We start from the raw sequence: 19,217 nt of genomic DNA, 5'->3' as shown, positions 1-19,217 counted from the left end.
TGTACTTTATCTACATACTTTGCTTGAATGAGACAAATCGATTATCCTTTTTGTAAGCACGCAGCTTTGAAATTCAGACATGCTTGCTCTCTATACAAAGCTCACCCCAAATTTCAGCTCCCATCTTACAAATGCTACAGAATTTACAAAGACCTTTTCAAACCTCTTGAAGCATTTCAATCTTTTCATACCCTACAGGTCAAGTCCACGAAAAGGTCCTCTTTTTGTCCCACACCAAGTTTTCCTTCTAAAAGACAAGTGAAGTAAAAAATCTTGTGGAATTTGCCATCCAGACACCCAACAGTCATGGACTTGCATTACACTCCAAGAACACAAGGCTACACAGGAACACATGCCAACGATTTACAATACACTGTTTGCCTTGAGGAGACAAACCTTTTCAGTTTATAGTTGGCATCTTGCACATAATTTTTCAGTGCACACTCAATCATTTATTCTCCTGTTCTCTGCGCTGTATCACACTAACACTTCTTGTTACTCACATACAAAAATTGACTTTAAAAAAATGTACTATCCTCAGATAAAAGAAATGTTTGGAAGTGGATTTTCCCCACGATGCATTATGAAGGATAGCCACTGTACGATAACCTCTTTGTGATGGATAGGAAGTACTTCTTGTCTGCTACTCAGTGAGCTTGCCTGCTGTTCACTACCTAGTCATGGGAGAAGCCAGGACTCCTTACCTTTTGCACCCACTGTGTACCCATCTCATCTCCTTCACCGTAGGTCAGGTACATCTCCTGGCACACCTTGGCCAGCTCACGCCTCAAACCCTTCATCTCAGCCTCAGTGTACTGGACACCAGGGAAGACATCTGACAGCAGACTGTGGAGCAAGGGGATGTCCTCGGCTACCAGCTTGGGTACCATGGTCTCGCACACACTCTGGATCAGGATCTACAAGGAGCAGAAAGCAAAGGATGGCTATCGTGGCTGCTGTTTCTGGCAACATCCACAATCAAAACAAAGTTGATACAGAACCAAAGCCAACTAAAAAAAAGTGTCTCACAACTGGGGCGTCTCTAAACAAACTGGTGCCTTCTAAAATCTTGAATATACATCATTCCCTGCGGACACAGCTGAGGGGTAACTCTTGATGCATGTCTTCACAAGAATTCTAATAGGGCATTCCAAACAGAGCTATGTCCTGAGTTTTTGAAGACTTTCCCTTGATAAAGCGACCACCCTTTCATTAAATGTCAGGAGACATATCCCATTGTCATCCCTAGTCGATTGTGACCTACAGATTTAATCCAATCCAAGGTTTACCATCCACCATCATAAGTACAAGACCTCGCACAGGTCATAAGATGCACGAAATACACCACTGTACTGGTCATCTAATAAAATAGTGCTTAGTAGTGTCGAAATTGACCGTCACTAACATTCTGACAGCTTAAAAATCCTAGTTTCTAAATCGGAACATTTCTTCAGACATTTATGCTCCCCTCCTCCTCAAGACAGAAAACTCCTCAAGGTGCAAATCAGTGCCCACCTCTTGCTCAGGCAAGCCTTCAGAGATGGTCCCCTCATCCACCTTCTCTCCACGCTCAGCCAGCCCTTCCTTGATCCTCTGGATGCGATCTCGCTTGACATTACCAGCGCTGACCAGGACACTCTTGAGAGCACGCAGGCCAAAATCATAGTGGGACTGTGATGACAGTTGCTCGTCGCACAACCTGAGAAAGCAACGATGGTGGTTTACTCCAGTTTGTGATATGATATGCTGGCGATTCTTTGGGATGGAATGGTCATGTGTCACATTCATATCTGTACCAGTGAATGTGACGCTGCAAGCATTGCATAACCAGGATACACCACTAGCAATGTGTCATGCCTTTACCTCAGGTGCCATGCGTACAAGGTAAAAAATAAATGTCTTGCATCTCAGCAGTCAACAAGTCAACAAGGTAATGTTCCTGGTAGATATATTTCTATTAAGTTAGTTTTTGTTCTGAAAGCTAGCCATGAAGAATGCATCATCCTTCCAGCGTAACTGTTTTTAAAACCAGTGTTTTCATAAGAAATGTAATATTATATTAATTACGATGATGCTCATGCCAATTATTTGATCAGAATATTAAAGGGCTCCTTACTGGAAGAAGGGCACAATCTTGGAGGCCAGTTTCTCAGCCATGCGAAAGCCCTGGGAGTACAGCATGACTTGGGCAATCAGCTGCCTGTCAGGCTTGGTCATGGCCAGGGAACGGAAGAGCTTCTTTAGGTTGTCAGGCAGGTTGGAGCGGCCGGCATAGCCAGGGTTCATGGTGATGAAGATGGCCATGTCTGGGTTGACACGCACCTGCTTGCCCACAATCTCAACACTGATGCGCTCTAGAAATTGCAGAGGCAAAAGGATGTTTCATTAAAACTCGATTGTTCACATGATCATTCGATCTGAAAGGTTACTTTTAAAAGTATCTATATTTATTCAGGCTGTTATAATTGGATAAAAACTGCTCATCAAGGATTCTGCTAAGCCATCTACGCTTTGATTACAGAAGTGTTTTACGAACCAGTTCCAGAGAATGTCAGCACAATCATGGTAATCTATTACGAGGGAGTAGCTGTTCTCTGAGCCTCTGATGGTGCAGGGAATACCTAATTCCCCATTTGTTTTGGACACACAAAATGTCCAAGGAGTCCGTGGAGGTGAGTGATATGTTGAACTTACCCGCTGTACAAGGTCTGTGTTGAAGAAAATATCGTTCCATGGCAGGACCACGTACAAATGACTTTTAGTAGTAAGTATTTGTGGTGTTTTTCATTTGTGACTGCACATCAAAAATTAGCCAATATACCTTGCCTTTCTTGTTACATTTGTTAAACTTTTGCCAAAATAATACCGCTGGCAAATGTTTGAATCAGCTTAACACAGGAGAAATGAGTTTTACCACGGACCATTTACCCAGGGATGTGCAACTTAAGCTCAGAGCTGGTTCAATGCGTGTTCCGGCCGGCACAATATCAAAGCAGAAATTAAGTGAGATTATGTAACACTTTCTCTAATAATAAAACTTATATTCCTGTCTATCACTTTGTTTTCTTGTTATATTTCAAGTCAGGGTACACCCTTTCTAAAAATATTTAGAAACGAACACGATTCAAGTCCCGTGACTTTGCTGAAAGCTTTATATTATGTCAATTCACTTCACACCTGCATTTACAAATCCAGATGAGTCAGCATTCATTCCAAGTTCACTACCTGGGTCTTTCAATCTCAGCTTAGAATATTATTCCCTCTCCCTGTCCTGAAGTTGCTTCCAGGACCTTGGTTTTGTCAGAGTGACAGGGTTACCTTTGGATTTGGTCTCGCCCAGTTTCTCCTTGAGTGCCTCCTGGATGGTCTGGATCTGCTGAGACACAGCTGACAACATCCTCTCCTCCAAACGATTGAACTCATCAAAGCATCCCCAGGCTCCCACTTGGCACAGACCCACAAAGATGCGACCCATGGCCTGGGCAAAAGGGAACATTCCAAAGTAGGCTGAGACTGCTCAGCAAGAAGATGCCATGGCCAAATTGTACATGATATGTCTATTTCATATCAAGATCCTTGGGTTGCTTTAAAGTGTTTTCTCTAACATAGGTGATGTTGGGTGAAAGGTAGTATATGATCCTGGAATCTCATATGCAGCAAGGTATGAGACGGAGAGAACCCCCCTGCTTTGTGTTGGTCATTGTCTCGCAGGAATCTGGGGAATTCCTTTCAGACATCTTGGGGGGATGTGTTAAGTAACAATAGTCTGGAATGTGTATAGGGATTGGACATGTTGGGGGGGGTACCCCTCGGTCTCATTTCTTGCTGGGTATAAGGAATCTTTCTGAAGTAAAACATAGGTACCTGTGTCCTCAAAAGAACACCTAACCCCACAATTCAAAGAAAAATGCATGTTGAAGAATGCATCCAAACTACCAATTCTGTCAAACCTACGTGTAAACCATTCATGAACAATCTTTGGACACAAAAATGGAATCTGTTTTGATATTACATGTATCCTGTTTCACTTCTTTCTGGATACTTTTATCCCGATTCAGTTTTCTGGAAAACAGCAAAAAGGTAGCATTTACCTTTGGCTAACTACATCCTCCAGTGAAAAATGCATTGATTTCGAAAGTCCTCAGATAATGACTGTATCATATGATTCAAGTACGTAATAGCTTGCAGGTTGGTGCTCGGCATATACATAAGTCAGAAGGAACCTAATTACCTGAAAGTCAAACCTCTCGTCACAGTTGAAGACCAGTACAAAGCGTCCCAGCTGGTGGCCCAAGGCCTTCACAGATTCTGTCTTGCCGGTACCAGCAGGACCTGAACGAAGTGGCAAATGGTTACCAGTACACAGCATTTTCTGCTTCAAAGGATTTTTACCACCACTAGCTCCAATGTTCTTTAAAAGGTCTTGAAATTTTCAATCTGAAGAGCGACCAGAAATTTATAGGGATATTCAGTTCTGCATTATAAATGCAGCTACATGTACAATTAAATTTCTTAAGTCACTGTTTTACGGAAGACCCAAAACAGAACTATGGAATTTAAAACAGGTAGATTTTACAAGGCTGACTATGGAGCAAGATGTTTTCTAACAAGAGCAAAGACAGGTGAATTCTGTGTACTCATCTGGAAGAGAGTGCATGTATATTGCTTTGCTAGTTCTAACTCACCAAATGGTGATCCACCAAGCCTTCCCTCTAGAGCCTGTGTCATGGTCAGGTAACAACGGTCAGTCAGTGGTGTCTGGACAAGCTTGTCCTGCACACCAAGGTACTCAAAGCCGTAGTTGAAGCGGGCATTGGCCATCTGGATGGACAGCTGCTGCAGGACGTCCGTGTGCTTGGGGTCAAAGTAGAAACGCATTTGGCACAGCCAGTCGAAGGCTGTGGGGCTGTTGGTCTTGTTCTGGATCAGCATACGGGTGACATCACGCTGGTGGACTAGCTCAGTGATCTAACGGTTGTTGAGGAAGGAGACACAGGAATCTTAGCATCTTCTGAGCACTTGATTTGGCATGTGAAAAGGAGAGGATCAGCTGAATTCAGCCCAAACCAGTTGGAATCGATTGTATCTTTGCAAGCTGTGGTCCTCTCTCAGTTGGTAGAGTATAGTCAATGCTCAGATATGACAACTTGCATTATATCTGTTCAATTCTCATATGTGAAGGACTGGTATATCTGCGTGTGCAGTTTTGACAAATTAGATTAACCGGACCTCCCTCGGTTCTTTTTGGAAAATGCATTTTGCCGGACAACTGTCCAATACTCTAACAGCATACCAATCTTTGTCACCTGGTAGTGAAAGTGCACTGCACTTGAAGAGTTTTTGTATGACACTATGATTAAGAACTCTCCATGGAGTCTGCAGTCATTGACATGACGCCAACATGACAGTGGCACAAAAGGGGAATGGAGAGAAGCCATTTTTTTCCCTGGAAAGGTACCCCCCTCCAAAACAAATGGATCAGCCACTGTATAACGATGTCTGACGAGGCATCATTCTCATACGGATCATGTTAACAGTAAAAACACCTGGTTAAGTTTTTTCAGGCTAGGGCCACAACAATACTGAGCAGCTGTTCTGGAAACCACTGCACGACTAACCAGATGTTCCAACTTCTTGCGTCTGACTGGCGGCTGTTCCTGTAGCACCGAATCAGCCAGGACCTGCAGTGTGCTCTCCACTGTCTGCAGGACGCCCTTGAGAGGGGCCATGTCCCCAGTCCCACCCTGGGCTATGGATCCTAGGGCTTTATCTGTGGACTCTGACCAGGAGATCTGGGCTGACAACACCACAAGCTGGGCCTACAAGCAATGAGAGGCAGGGTTTAACCATGAACAAGAGAGACTTGGAGGCCAAGTTCGTGTTCTATCCCACATACTGAGATATGGATCTAGATAACCTTCCATTATCGCTCTCACTGTGTTCTAACACACACACACACTGGCTTTAGAGCTAGCAAAAATACGCCCTTGATAACTCCACAAAATTTCCATTGGTACAACGAACACCACTGGTGGGGCAGGGGTATCCTCTGCCACGTATCTTGCATCAAATGGGATTTCCATCAACTACAATATTCTATAGTTGCCTTGACTTTAGAGTCATATTCAGTTTTAATCATGTTTCATTTTCTTTGAAATAATCAAACACCGATAAATAATCAATAACCTATGAAGCAGTTAGTGATATTGCATGTTAAGGCATACTATTACAGTTTTAGGAGGGCACAGTGCAGAGGTCATTCAGAGGATGTATCAAAAAATTTCAGCAAAACACTCTCCTTAAAAAAACCAACATAGTAACTTTGATTATTCACTTCAAGGATACAGTCTACAAACAGACCTGATACTGATCCACCCATTCCAGGTACTTTGATGCATCAATGTCTCCCTCTCGGAACTGGGCTACACCCACTACAGCCGTAGCTAGCAGCTTAGCCAATGTCACCCTCATCTCATTCTCCACTAGGGTCAGCCATTCATTGATCTTGGGGTGCTCTGTGATGGACACAGGGGTCTTGAACACAACCTACATGGAGATAAGGTCAATGAGATCAATAGGCAGCACAACGTCCAAGATAAGATGTAATTGCCCGTATCAACAGAGGCCGCGATTAAAATCTGATCAGCTCAATTGCCCATGAACTTGTTGCAAACGATTCCGTCAGCATACCCTCTCCCAATGATTGTTCAAGTCTGAGTAATTACCTCCTCTCCCTCTTTGGAGGCAATTCCCAAGACCAGGCTGAGATCCTCACTCAGGTTCAGGGATGCCACACCGGCAAACATCTTCTTGAAGTGCTTCTGGAGTTTCTCCACATTCTTACTGTTGCCGATGATCTCCAGGAGGTCTTCATCACCAACAAAGTAGAATCTGTCCGGAATGGTTAAATTACCTGAGACATCTTGCAAGGACAGCGATTTCAGTTTTTTCTAAGGCTTGCTTTGTGAGTTAAAACAAGCCTTACAGTGTAGTTTACGTATGATATTGAATATTTTAAATAAGTATGTGTTGATCAGTAAATGCTAATTTCATTGGAGTGTGCTTGACTCACTGGTGAATTTAGTATTTGCAAGTCAAAGGTGTGATAAAACGCCTGTGTCGTTACTCACAAAAGCTTGCAAATATTCTGTGATTTACCTCTGAAAAATCTGATACATCTACCATTTGTCATATCTTGGTGTTTTTGACACTTCAGGGTGAAAAAAGCACCGTAACTATGAGATTGTAAAAAACCCTGAACCCTCGCTATACTGTCCAGACGAATATCACTATTTGCATTGAAGTGCATGGCCAGTACATGGACTTAGGGTTAAGAAGTGAATGACATAACTGTTAGCAAAGACAGCTGTTACACAGCAGGAGCAACACTAATGGCAGTGCTACCTTGGGAAGGAGGCCCTCTCTCTCTCTAGGTACTCTCCAAGAGCCTTCTGGATCTTGCCCAGCAGGTCAGCCAGTCGCTCCAGGGAACGCTGGACACCAGGGATGTTGACCACGTCCAACACCAGCGGTGATTTGGCCACTTTCTTCATCAGGGCAAGGAACTCCGTGCTGATGCTGCAAACAAAAAAGGGTCATCTTTTGCTCACAAAATGGAAAAGAGAATCAAACACGGAAAAAATGGTTGTTGTAATATTTACGTAGACTGTTCGCTCTACTTTGTTTATGCAACAAGACAAAGTGATACGCAGTGTTTGGAAACATAGGCACAAGTACCAGCTATGAACAGAATCGCAGATCTGTAACAATAGTTTAACATTTGTTTTTTTCTATATACAACAAATGATAGCAAGCAGCTCCTAAGGACTTCATGACAATTGAAACTGAGTTTATCAAAAGTTGTCAGAGATTTTGATGAGACTTTAGGATCTCGAAAAAAATTCTTTGTGAAGATAACAATGTCTCCAGCCTTCTCGTGAAAAGATATGACACTTGGAATATTTAATGAATTTGTGAACTGATTACCTTGAGAACCTCTGGGTCTCAACTGGCAAAAGGTGCTTGATGTCAGCACTGCCAGAGAAGATTCCATCCAGGTAGACCCATCGGCGCTGGACATCAATCCAGACATCAAACAGGGCATTGATACGGTTCAGTTTGTCCTCCCATGCTAGGGCATCCTCCTCGAACACCTGCCAAGAGAACAAAACAAATAATTGATTGGTTGGCTTGATCAGGCTAATTTGACAGAAATAGTTGATTACTTAAAGGCATTGTCTACTGTACATTCTGACACAACAGCACTGAAGACACAGTGTGCTCAGGGAGTCCAATGAAGCTTGCTGTGGACCACTGTACAGATAATTTGTATGTTTATTGAACATCATAATCACTACTTCCTTGAGAAGGATGCAAAGCTGTGAGTTCTTCTCTCAGTCCTGATGCAATATGTATGCATCTAAGGGAAGACATGTTTGCTGTTTAGACATTTAATACATCAAATGCAAAGAACTACAAATCTATCTGATGGTCCGTGGAGCTCAACCATAGACAATACTGAAAAAATCAAATATACAGCAACCTAACAAAAGACAGGCACTTCTTCCAATTTCAAAACCTGTTTTCAAAAGTCATGATTGTGAAGAGCTCTGATAAGTTAATGTGATGGAAAACACACAGCCAAGCGAACTATTTTATCGAGTGAACTATGAGGAGTTTTTTTCATTTGGTGACTTGGTGTCCTCGTTGAATAGTTTAGCCTTGGGGGCCACTTTCATTGACAATCGCTGGTTTTAAGCCACGCTGTTTGCTTGTTAACAATGCAGCTGCAGGCATGCAGCCCCAGGATCCAGTGCAGCATCCATTGTTCCCGCCATCACTGTTCCCGCCTTAACGCCTCACCGAGCTAATCCCTACATCTGGATCCCTCTCTACACCAAAAAAACTCCACTCCAAGTTAGAATCCTGCAGTCTCCTGAAGACGGACAGAGTACACTGTTCGAAACGTCGAGTTATTCCCCGGTTCTTCTCAGAACCACACATACTCAAAGAAGAGATAAATACATGGTGTTACCGCAATCTTTACAATAAATCTAGTTTCTTTCACCATGAAAACCTTTAAGTCTTATAAACACAGCCTAATACTTAAAAAGATGAAGAGCCTCTCCTTGTTGTTAACAACAAGCAAACAGCGTGGCTTAAAACCAACGATTGTCAATGAAAGTGGCCCCCAAGGCTAAATTATTCAACGAGGACACCAAGTCACCAAATGAACAAAACTCCTCATAGTTCACTTGATAAAATCCCACCTCTCTCTCTCTTTCTGGAAAAACCCATATATAACACCTCAATAAAAGTGAGACTTGTCGCTCAAGTTTCACAGGAGAAACACTGTGTACCTTGAAGTAAGGGGAAAGTTTCATGGCTGTCACGCTGTTGATGTGCTCCTTGACCTTGGTGAAGAGGTCATCCCAGCCACGGATGACTCGGCATTTGTTCTGGAAGTTGATCAGATCCAGCTCATAGGACTGCCAGACGTCACGTACCTAGATAAATGACAATGATACAGCATTGCAGGGTGAGGCTCCTTACTAGTTTTTCCATATCTTTGTTATCAGCTAACTGCTCAATTCCACCTTTCAAGATTTCTGATGCCTTGTACTGGAACCATAATTTTTCCAGGTTTTTTCCCTGTGTTTATATAACCACATGGAATATGAAAATTGATTTTTTTGGGTGAACAGAAATGCTTGATCTTCCCAAACTGGCCTTCCTTACAGCACATAATTGCCAGAGAACTTCAAATGACCGACCAGGCACTGTGCTGAAGTACTCTTCAAGTAAATGCTTGAATGCAAACCTGCTTGAGGAATTCCTCCAGGGCCATTTCTCCCTGTGCTACATTAATGATGTCGCGTACAATGGCCTCGTTCTTCTGTAGGTCAACATCCCACACCAGGCCAAGGGTCAGCTCTGACAGCACCCAGCTGACCTTGAGCCGTTTCATCAGTTGCTTCCAGTGCCGCTCTTTCAAGGCTTCTGACTTCAGCTCCACCACTAGCATGTTGACCTGATTTGTAAGGGTTCATAATGATGCAAGGTTTAACTAAGGGGTCATTTAGCGCCGCAAAGAGGCACAACATGGACAACTCTGCAAGAATTTTGACATTAACACCGGGTGTCATTTAGCCGCTTGTTGTCTACAGGACTTTGTGTAGCTTAAATGTTTGTGGAACTGTACGTATTATTTGTACCCACTCTGAGTACATGAGCCTATGCGTCAGATCTGCCAGATTCCTAGGGAAGCTGAATCAGCAGCAAGTATAACCAATGGCATTTGGGAAATGTTGAGAATCGCGTCTCTCTTCAAATGTGTAAGTTTTGAAGTCAGGCATCTAGTCAAAGCTCAAACATTAGTGTTAGGCAAAACTTCCATTATAATCAATTAACATCTCATCAAGTCCACGTATCCAACAGAATTTAACAGTCAGAAGCAAAAGATCTTGTTGAATGCTCAGGTGAACAAAATCCAACAAATAGTTTCGGCTGGAGAGTCTTGCGCAACTTAACAGGATTCATGTTGATCGATCAATAGCAACATTCTCTCATCCTGGGGTCAAAAAATTGCTTCTCTGGATTAACCAGTACCAGTGACAGCATGTGTAAGCAGTCTTGGTTTCTGTTTTTCACCGTTAAGATGCTTTGTTCTATCGGCTCCATCTGGATAAAAGACAGCTTCAGAGCTCTTTTAAACCCACGACCTGAAGTGATACAAATGCTACTCTATTAGACCAGGCCATTCAAACACTCCTTTTTTTCCTTTTAAAATAACTGCAGACCTGAGGGATTAGTTAGTTCTTTTCAATGACTAGCTCTAGGTTAAAAACTCTAAGATAAAAGACACAGGAAAGGGAAAAGAAGACTGTGTCTGGACGGATTAAGAAATCTTCGATCAATGTGTGAGTAGGGTAAAGCTTCCGTGTGATCTAGTACCTTGGCATATCCCTTGAGGACCCGCTGCACATGTTCATAGGAGGCGTACTGGCGCAGCCGTGCCGGTAAGCTCTTCAGCTGGGTCATCAGTGCATCCAGGCTCTGCCTCAGCTTACGGGGAGCCACTGACAGCCAGGGCTTCTCCTTGAGTTCGTCAATCTGCTCCCAGATGCGGGCCAGCTCACACCAGACACCTTTGAGATCTTGCAGCTCCTCCAGAGCCACCTGCACTCTCTCCTCGCTGGGACTCGCCACGCCTAGAGGAGTAAAGGACAACTATGCAGTGAATTCCAATCCATCTATCAAAGAAGCGCATTTTGGCAACTCAAAGAGACTTCTGAGCTGAAGGGGTCTGAGGCACATAAAAACTGTCAGTATACTGAATTAGGCTAAGCAAAAATAGATTGAGTGACCCATGCATATGAAGCCAAATTTTTAGAAAGGGTTCATGGAGACTTTACTTTTTTTTGGCAATACAGCTTTGTTGCTGAGGCAAAAAAATCATGTAAACACAAGCTTAAAATTACAACGACTTAGGAAGTGCAAAGGGACAGTTTTTAACCCTAACTGCTCTGTCCGTTTTGCTGGGAATCTTCAACGAACCACAACTTTTCCCAATACCAATTACACACACTTTGCAAATTCAGTATTCTCAGCATGTAAGCCCTAATGTAAAGGACACTTTATTGTGGCTGGGTTCCATGTTTCCTGTGCAAAGACAAGAAAATTTGAGGGTGACCAAGACTTCTTTCCCATCTGCAATAAGTTAAACTAGAGGAAATTGGCTGATAGGATAAAGAGAAGTTTACATCTTGGAAAATCTTCCACAACCTCCAGGTGGATTTAAAGAGTACATACAGGAGGGTGGGTATTAAGCAAAACTGAAATCAATATTTGTCAGTTTTGGAAGGGACTGCTCACCAATTTCTTGGAGTTCCAAAGCCTCTTTGGCCTTGGTGATGTTGTCGCGGTCTTCCTTCAGCCGGGCAAACTTGCCCTCGAAGATGGTCAGGGCATTGGTAGCGAGGTCTGGCCTCAGCTCGCCATCGATGGGCTTATTCTTCTCCCATTCCGTCAAGAGCTCAGTGGTGCGAGCCTCCACGGTCCGATCCTCCGACACGATCTTCATCTGCAGACTGGCAACCTGAAGAGGGGCATGGAACACAAGTATAGTGTATCACATCACAAACACCAACAAAAAACTCTGGCAAACCACTGCTATTAATTTTAGTTTCACACTTTTGTTCATGGTTTGGACTAGAATAAAAATTCTTTTATCAACTTTTGCCTCAAACTGATGCAACAGCTTTGGCTCATACTTTCCACAAATTTAAATAAATGGCTTCTTATGAAATATAATTTAATGTGGAGATGAAATGACCAAGTGTTGCTTCATAACATCTTTGAGAATACGGATTCGTATTTAGGAAATACCAAACCAGTGGTCTCAAGGCCAAAATGTTTTCAGCAACAAACATTTCAAGAACTAAATAAATGCAGAAACAAAAGAGAGTATGTCAAAGCAGCTGATGTGAAAGGAAAAGAGAGCGTCTATGTTTAGAGCCTGCACCTGTTGCTGGATAGCAGTGTCCTTGCGCTTCATGATCTCATTGTAAGCACCCCACTCTCCTTCAATGTTGTCCACATACAGCCAGCTGGAGGGAAATTGGTAACGTTGACGTTCCAACAGCTTCTGACCTCCACGGTACATCTATCAACCAAGGTATGCAATGTTATAGACAAATACTGTCTACACTGTGCTAATCAAAGAATCTGTGCTCAATCTCAAACATAAATACATACATATCATATCCCACGTAATATCAAATTGAAATGTTATTCAATATAGAATTTCAAAAGTAAATTAACTGCATACTAAAGTTTATGGCGGCATTCTGAAGGGCCAAGCAGAAAACGTGAAATATAGTGAAGTGCTGTATGTTCAACTAGATGTACAGAGCTGACCACAGACAATACACGGTTAAGTTTGAAAGAAAAAGCAATGCCCCCTGATCTCTTTACCACTGAATGGATAGTGTGTGAAGACCAAAGGCTGGAGGCATCTTGGAATCAACATTGGAGGCTAAAACTCAAAGCATATGCCCCCTGATCTCTTTACCACTGAATGGATAGTGTGTGAAGACCAAAGGCTGGAGGCATCTTGGAATCAACATTGGAGGCTAAAACTCAAAGCATATGCCCCCTGATCTCTTTACCACTGAATGGATAGTGTGTGAAGACCAAAGGCTGGACGCATCTTGGAATCAACATTGGAGGACCAAACTCAGAGCATGTGTGTACTGGAGATGGATCATAAGGCTTGAAGGTTTAGTAACAGTGGGCTTTCAAATCAGGACTATTACACGCCATTTCACATCAAGCAGTGTTTGTATATCTACACTTGGGATATCGACACAGAAAGTCCTGTGTCTATAAACATGAATTATTTAATTTTCACTCTATGCCAGATGGTGACCATCTCTAGACACCACACAAAATTGCATCATGCATGCGACATCTGTTTGTGCATAGTGACGGGTGCACCAGCTCTCCGATCACTATATAAAGATCCGTGCATACGTCTTGAAGGATTACTTTAAAGTTCAGGCGGAGTATGCAAGGGTGAAGAATGTGCCTTATGTGTCACTCAGTGTGCAGCATTATATATCACTATGCCCGTTACTTACCTCAACTTGCTTCTCCCAGGCTCTGTATTTCCTCTTGAGGTTCTGTACGTAGGTGATGAAGCTGACGGCATCTGATGTACTGGCTGTGTCCACTGAGTGCTGCTCCAGCTCAGTGCGAGACTAAGGCATCAAATGTACAAGAATGTAGTTTTTTTCTGAGTCAAACATATAATGTGGTTTTGTAGTTTGTGAGTTCACCCCGGAAACCTGACAGTGTAATCTGGGTGCCTGGGTCTTCTGATTATTGAAATGTTGGATACAAAGGTACATTGAAAATGTCAAAACCTTGTACTTGAGGTTGTGTCCGAGTTGTTTTGGGTACATTTGTATATTTCTTGACTACTCAGTGTAAAGCACGTTTTATACTCAGACCTCTACCGATTTTTAATGCAATCAATTCTTACAACACAGAAACTCAGGCTTGATTCAAACTCGGTTTCGTGTTTCAGCATAAAATGGGGCCTCGGACAAACTGAACTTCAATGGTGACAGATCAGAGGACAAAAATGGTATTGATAAATGTCTTTGAGTTCTATAGATCCATGTTGTGGATGGAAGTGGAGTTTAATAAACACAAAGCCATGAGAGCTAAAAAGCCTGTCTATCATAGGATTCAATTCCTGGGTGATTTCTCACCTTAGCCAGGGAGCCATGGAAGTCTGTCATCTCAGATCCCAGCTTGTTGCCAAACTTGCTCAGGATCTCCTTGTGCCAGGAGTCGTACTTCATGTTGACCTTGGACTGTACCTTGCCATAGTCTACCACAATGGGGCCAAACTCCTTGCGTGTCTCTGCGTTGTCAAACGTGGTGCGGGATTGTCTGCAATGACAGTGAACAATGAGTGATGAACCAATCTGCTATCAAAACACAGCGGTTATATATGAAATACTCTTTGCCTGCCTGCAGCATCAATGTAACAGGCATGTTGTGCCAAAATATGCACATTAACCCTCCTTTAGTTTTACAGCACAAATATGCACAAGTGCCCAAGGTCACTCTCTTGCATGTTGGTGCAGTGCACAACACGACACAGCTGTGCTTCTTTGAGGTGTTTACCAAGTGACCCAAAGAGTGACTTCAGCATAGGAGGGTTAAAGAAAATAGCTTGGCTCTGAAAATTTACACGTTGGTAGTTCAGACAACCAAATACGGATCTTTACAAGAAGGCATGTGTAATGTAAAGTCAGTAAAAACTTATCAGTCTGTTGAGGACAGCATCCCTCATTGTATGAGAAACCTAGGAGAATTACATCAGTGCCAAACTATGCAAAACCATTGCTTGGTATCCGCTGTCACTGCTACAAATGCTTGAATTAATTCTACGGCAACTTATTAAACTGGTACCTGATCTCCACAAGCAGTTGCATCCACAGTTTCAACTCATCTCCAAGGCGAGTGTAGACGTTATGGGGCTGCATGTCCCACAGGGATTGGTACTGCAGCCATTCCTATAATGACCAGAAAAACATCAAATCCATGTCAGACCCACCACAGGATTCTTCCACTGTTTTCACTGACAATGCTTATTCAGTTGAATGGCATAAAAAGTGGCTCTTGGTAACGTACACACCATATCAAGGTCTTGGGTTTGACTTTGCATTGTTGATTCCTGGCCATGCATACATTCAGGCCTAGATTATAAGTAAATCATACCCACTGCTCCAGGGTATCATGTGCACTGACTCAACATGACGGCAGGAATTGCCAGAGGATTATGAAAAATTGAGGCAGTAGTCACCATTCCATCACATGCAAGCAATAAAGGAGGATTTAGGGGGACAAAGGCTGAATCTGACTTTGACTCGGAGGCAGTTGGGAGGATTTTGAAGGACTGAGGATGCATCCAAGCCACAAGGGCCTTGGAAGTTATGGTCAAAGCAAATAACACAATCTTGCTATCACATATAACTGACCTTGACATACTCCTGGACCTGCTTGAGGATGGTATCGATGGCTTTGTAGGGCTCTTCCAGGACCTGCTTGCCCTCGGGTAGTTTAGCCAGCAGTGTGCGGTAGACGGCGGTCTTGTTGGACTCATGCTGCTCGATGCCTACTTGGTAGCGAGAGCTCTCCAGGCGCTTCTGGCCAGTGATGATGCGTTGCCAGGCAAAGAGCTGATGCATTAGCTGGAAGCGTGCCTCCTCGATGGGCGGGGACAGGTACATGACTTGGTTGGTGATGCGGATCTCGTGAATCATGCCCTGCAGCACAGAGAGCACACATATTGATGATAGGTTTATGATAGGTTTATTGCCTTTGACAATGTGACCCCGCCGGTTCAGAATCCCAAACTGGCCATCACACGGATTGTGTTTACAGTCCCTACATGATTCCGAGGGCTTTCCATGACTATCTGGCCAGGGTTTTACTACTAACTCTAACATGAAGCATTTTTCCCATTAACTTCCATCCATGGGTTTTTAAAAGCTGGTGCCGTGAAATCTTTGAAGAAATCTTGCTTTACAACCAAAAGTTGAATCGAGGAACAACTTCAAACGGAAGCTTGCTACTGGTATGTAACCATCCAAATGGAAATTGTAAAAAGTTCCACCATGCTGTATGGGACTCAAAGTGACAAACACTGCATAAACGTGCTAAATCCCCTCCCAAATGATGACACAGGCAATAAAATTCATCATAACAAAGCTCTATTCATCTGATCAATATCGAATCCATCTCATTAATACCATGGCTGCTCGCTAGTGTTCCTAAAGAAAGATAACGACAAATTACAAAGAACTTCAAGATGGGTTGAATAGCTCAGTCACTAGAGACCCAACATAGAGACACAATTTGATTTAACATTCAGATGACAGGTCCGTCCCTTATCTTTACAAGAGTTTCCTATTTTGTTGACATTTGATCTTCAGTTTTCTACTTCTCACTCACCGTGATCTTGGGTTCCCCTCCTGGCTTGTGTTTGTTGGAGACATCTGTGTCCATACTGTCCTCCATGCCTGTGTCTTTGCCCAGGAGGCACTGGGTCCATGCTCGCAGACCAGCCTGCAGCCGTCGTGCCAATCTCTTCTCAACCTACACAGCAAGAGACAAGCCACTTAAGAACTCTCATAGCACCTTCTGGAAAATGACTAACCCAAGATCAGTTTAAAAGCAGGAAAGTGTCATTCTTACTGCACTACTTGAAGCCTTGTGTTATCTCGGCAGGTTACAGAAAGGTTTGTTCATGATTTGCACCTTAATTAACACTTTGGGTAAAGGTGTCAATAACTCTTAACACTGCCTCAAGAGTAATTTCAAACTACCCCCTTAAACTGATTAAATTCACTTACAATAGGCAAAACTAAGAAATGTCTGTTTCCCAACAGCACGTTTAGAACATTAGTAAGAAGTAAAAAAACATCTGCATTATACTTCATTTCACTGGCTCAGAGCTAATACTTTGAGCCATACTGAACATTTTTGCAGCGACATTTCCAACACTAGAAAAGTTCATTTACAGACTCCAAATTCAGCAGATTCAGATAAAGACCAAGAGAATTACAGGCCTTGCATTGACATGATCTATTGTATAAATACACAGTGTATGGCAAACATGTCTTTATCATGACATCACCATACCTCCATGTCTAGCTTGGCCACCCACTGTGGCAAGTTGGAGTAAGAGTGCAGGTTGAGATCATCCACTTCCTTCTGGATGTGGCTCAGAATTTCGGCAAAGATATTGGCATTGTAGTCGCAGTGGTCCAAGGATCGCACTTCGTTGTCAATCTTCTCTTCAACCAGAAGGAGGTCGTCAACCTAGGCGGGAAATATGGCCATCAGTGCTCATTCAATCTGTGCATGAACTGCTGAGGGCAGTGTAAAGACTCAGGATGTGGCATTTTGCCATATCTTGCATGATGTTCACTTGCCACCCATCAATATTGCTGGCGGAGCCAACAAGTTATATTGTTTGTGGAGCCATTGTTGTTATTGCTTCACGATGACGTTTTAACTATGTAGCACTTTCTATTCAAACTTCTGACATACAAGCAGAATTAAATCATACCTGTTTGGAAGGTGTCAAACACAAAAATTAGAATTTTAAATGGGTTTGAAATGCGAACAACTTTTATCTCTTTGACAAGAAAGGGAGACGTACCTTTTCTTGGAAATTGAAGACTGCTTCGGCCAACTTCTGCACATAAGGGTCCAGCTTGTAGGACTCCCACACGAGGCCAACACCCTGCCAACAGAGTGTCATTTCAACATGTAGTTCAGCTCAATTTCAAGGATGAGATTAACTCAAACTGCCCTGAAGCCTCTCCCATGCATTCTGTGCAAAACTGCATCCTTTGCAACTGACAGACACAGTAAACCATTTCAATCACTGAGTGAAGTCCTCTCAAGTGAAGATGTAAGTTTCTACACATGTATGCATTTACCATCGGTCACGCAGCCTCTGGTCAACACCACATGTGTGCACTTGTCATGTGAACCTTCATGGGCAAGCAGACTCAAAGAAACTTTCACAGAGGGTGAGGGGATTTCATAAGAAAAAAGTTAAGGAAGGGGGGAACTATTTGGTACAGTTAGAAGATTTGAAGTGTGAGTGTACTGCAGTACAACTTCAACTGTAGCACAACATGTTCTACGTGTGGAACAATCATAAAAATTCACATAAAACACAATTATGGCAATTTCCTTTACTGAAGAGAAAAGCCACTGAGTGCAAGGTAAACACAAACTGACTTTCAAAAGTCCTCTTCCATATCAGAGAAAAGATGTGGTTTTACCTAAACGGCAGTGTTGTTAGTCAGAGTGGATGATAATTTAAAAAACCATAGCGCAGAGTTCTCAGTTTTTCCAGGCCACAACGTATCAAATACATTTCTTGCACTGAGTCTGTGACCTAAGTCACAAAATAACAAGATCTTGTTCAACTGCCTTACTGAGACCTATCATGAGTCCCCTAATCAGTACAAGAAGGTGAATACCAGCGCTACAAGGTACCGAAAACATATGGATAGGAAGCCACCCCTTAACTCAAACTGATTGGATCACCCCTCAAGGGTCCAAGCACTAATGGCAGCAGAAATAAGAGAGCTGCAGCAAGACTGGACCGATTCTCACCTCTGCGATTAGCCCTTGGACTTCCTTCTTCAAGCCAGCTACCAGCAGCGTGATGGTCTGTCTCTCTTCCACTTTCTCACAGGTTCTCTCGTAGGTCCGCACGCTCTCAATCAGGGAGATGGCAAAGGGGTAGAGCTGGTTGGCCTGATGGGCTTTGTTGACAATGGCCAGGGGAACACGGAAACCTAGCCACTTCAAGTTCCGCACCTGGGGAGATTTAACAGTCATGGCTTTACAATTTTATTCCTCTGCGATCCCAAATGAACAGAGTTTTTTGGAAATACTCTTGATGAGGAACTCACACACAGAACCTAGAGTAAGATCAGCTTTTTAAGAAGGCATCATGAAGTAAGCAATGCACCACATTATCAGGTATTCCAATTTGTGTGATGCTTTCATTCTTCAAAGAAATGAACCAGTCATGAAAAGTTGAATTGATCATAACACAGTGGAGTTGCAAACTATGCTAATGTCCACACTGACAACCAAGCAAGAATGTTGTT

At 42.9% G+C, this 19,217-nt stretch overlaps 1 protein-coding gene across 2 annotated transcripts in view; it reads right to left on the bottom strand.

Moving 5' to 3' along the window:
* dync1h1 (dynein cytoplasmic 1 heavy chain 1) overlaps positions 1–19,217 on the bottom strand; it is a 76,048-nt gene that overhangs the window by 40,387 nt on the left and 16,444 nt on the right. For both annotated transcript variants that reach the window (XM_087141705.1, XM_087141708.1), the window contains exons 14-37: positions 18,715–18,921; positions 17,744–17,827; positions 17,221–17,400; positions 16,531–16,674; positions 15,555–15,842; positions 14,986–15,089; positions 14,277–14,460; positions 13,641–13,760; positions 12,524–12,664; positions 11,875–12,097; positions 10,954–11,210; positions 9,821–10,030; positions 9,360–9,506; positions 7,987–8,153; positions 7,405–7,578; positions 6,726–6,891; positions 6,361–6,546; positions 5,619–5,819; positions 4,686–4,968; positions 4,232–4,332; positions 3,319–3,478; positions 2,117–2,354; positions 1,516–1,699; positions 705–917 (exon numbers count right to left, since the gene is read on the bottom strand). In XM_087141705.1, the coding sequence (XP_086997831.1) occupies positions 705–917; positions 1,516–1,699; positions 2,117–2,354; positions 3,319–3,478; positions 4,232–4,332; positions 4,686–4,968; positions 5,619–5,819; positions 6,361–6,546; positions 6,726–6,891; positions 7,405–7,578; positions 7,987–8,153; positions 9,360–9,506; positions 9,821–10,030; positions 10,954–11,210; positions 11,875–12,097; positions 12,524–12,664; positions 13,641–13,760; positions 14,277–14,460; positions 14,986–15,089; positions 15,555–15,842; positions 16,531–16,674; positions 17,221–17,400; positions 17,744–17,827; positions 18,715–18,921 (4,362 nt within the window). The remainder of the gene's footprint in view (positions 1–704; positions 918–1,515; positions 1,700–2,116; positions 2,355–3,318; positions 3,479–4,231; positions 4,333–4,685; positions 4,969–5,618; positions 5,820–6,360; positions 6,547–6,725; positions 6,892–7,404; positions 7,579–7,986; positions 8,154–9,359; positions 9,507–9,820; positions 10,031–10,953; positions 11,211–11,874; positions 12,098–12,523; positions 12,665–13,640; positions 13,761–14,276; positions 14,461–14,985; positions 15,090–15,554; positions 15,843–16,530; positions 16,675–17,220; positions 17,401–17,743; positions 17,828–18,714; positions 18,922–19,217) is intronic.

The sequence above is a fragment of the Acanthaster planci genome, linkage group LG01, assembly GCF_054643075.1.
Source record: "Acanthaster planci isolate LZ-2023a linkage group LG01, COTS_SCS, whole genome shotgun sequence".
In the NCBI taxonomy this organism is placed as follows: domain Eukaryota; kingdom Metazoa; phylum Echinodermata; class Asteroidea; order Valvatida; family Acanthasteridae; genus Acanthaster; species Acanthaster planci.
Note: the sequence above shows the minus strand (reverse complement) of the source record. Positions and strands in the feature narration are given on the sequence as shown.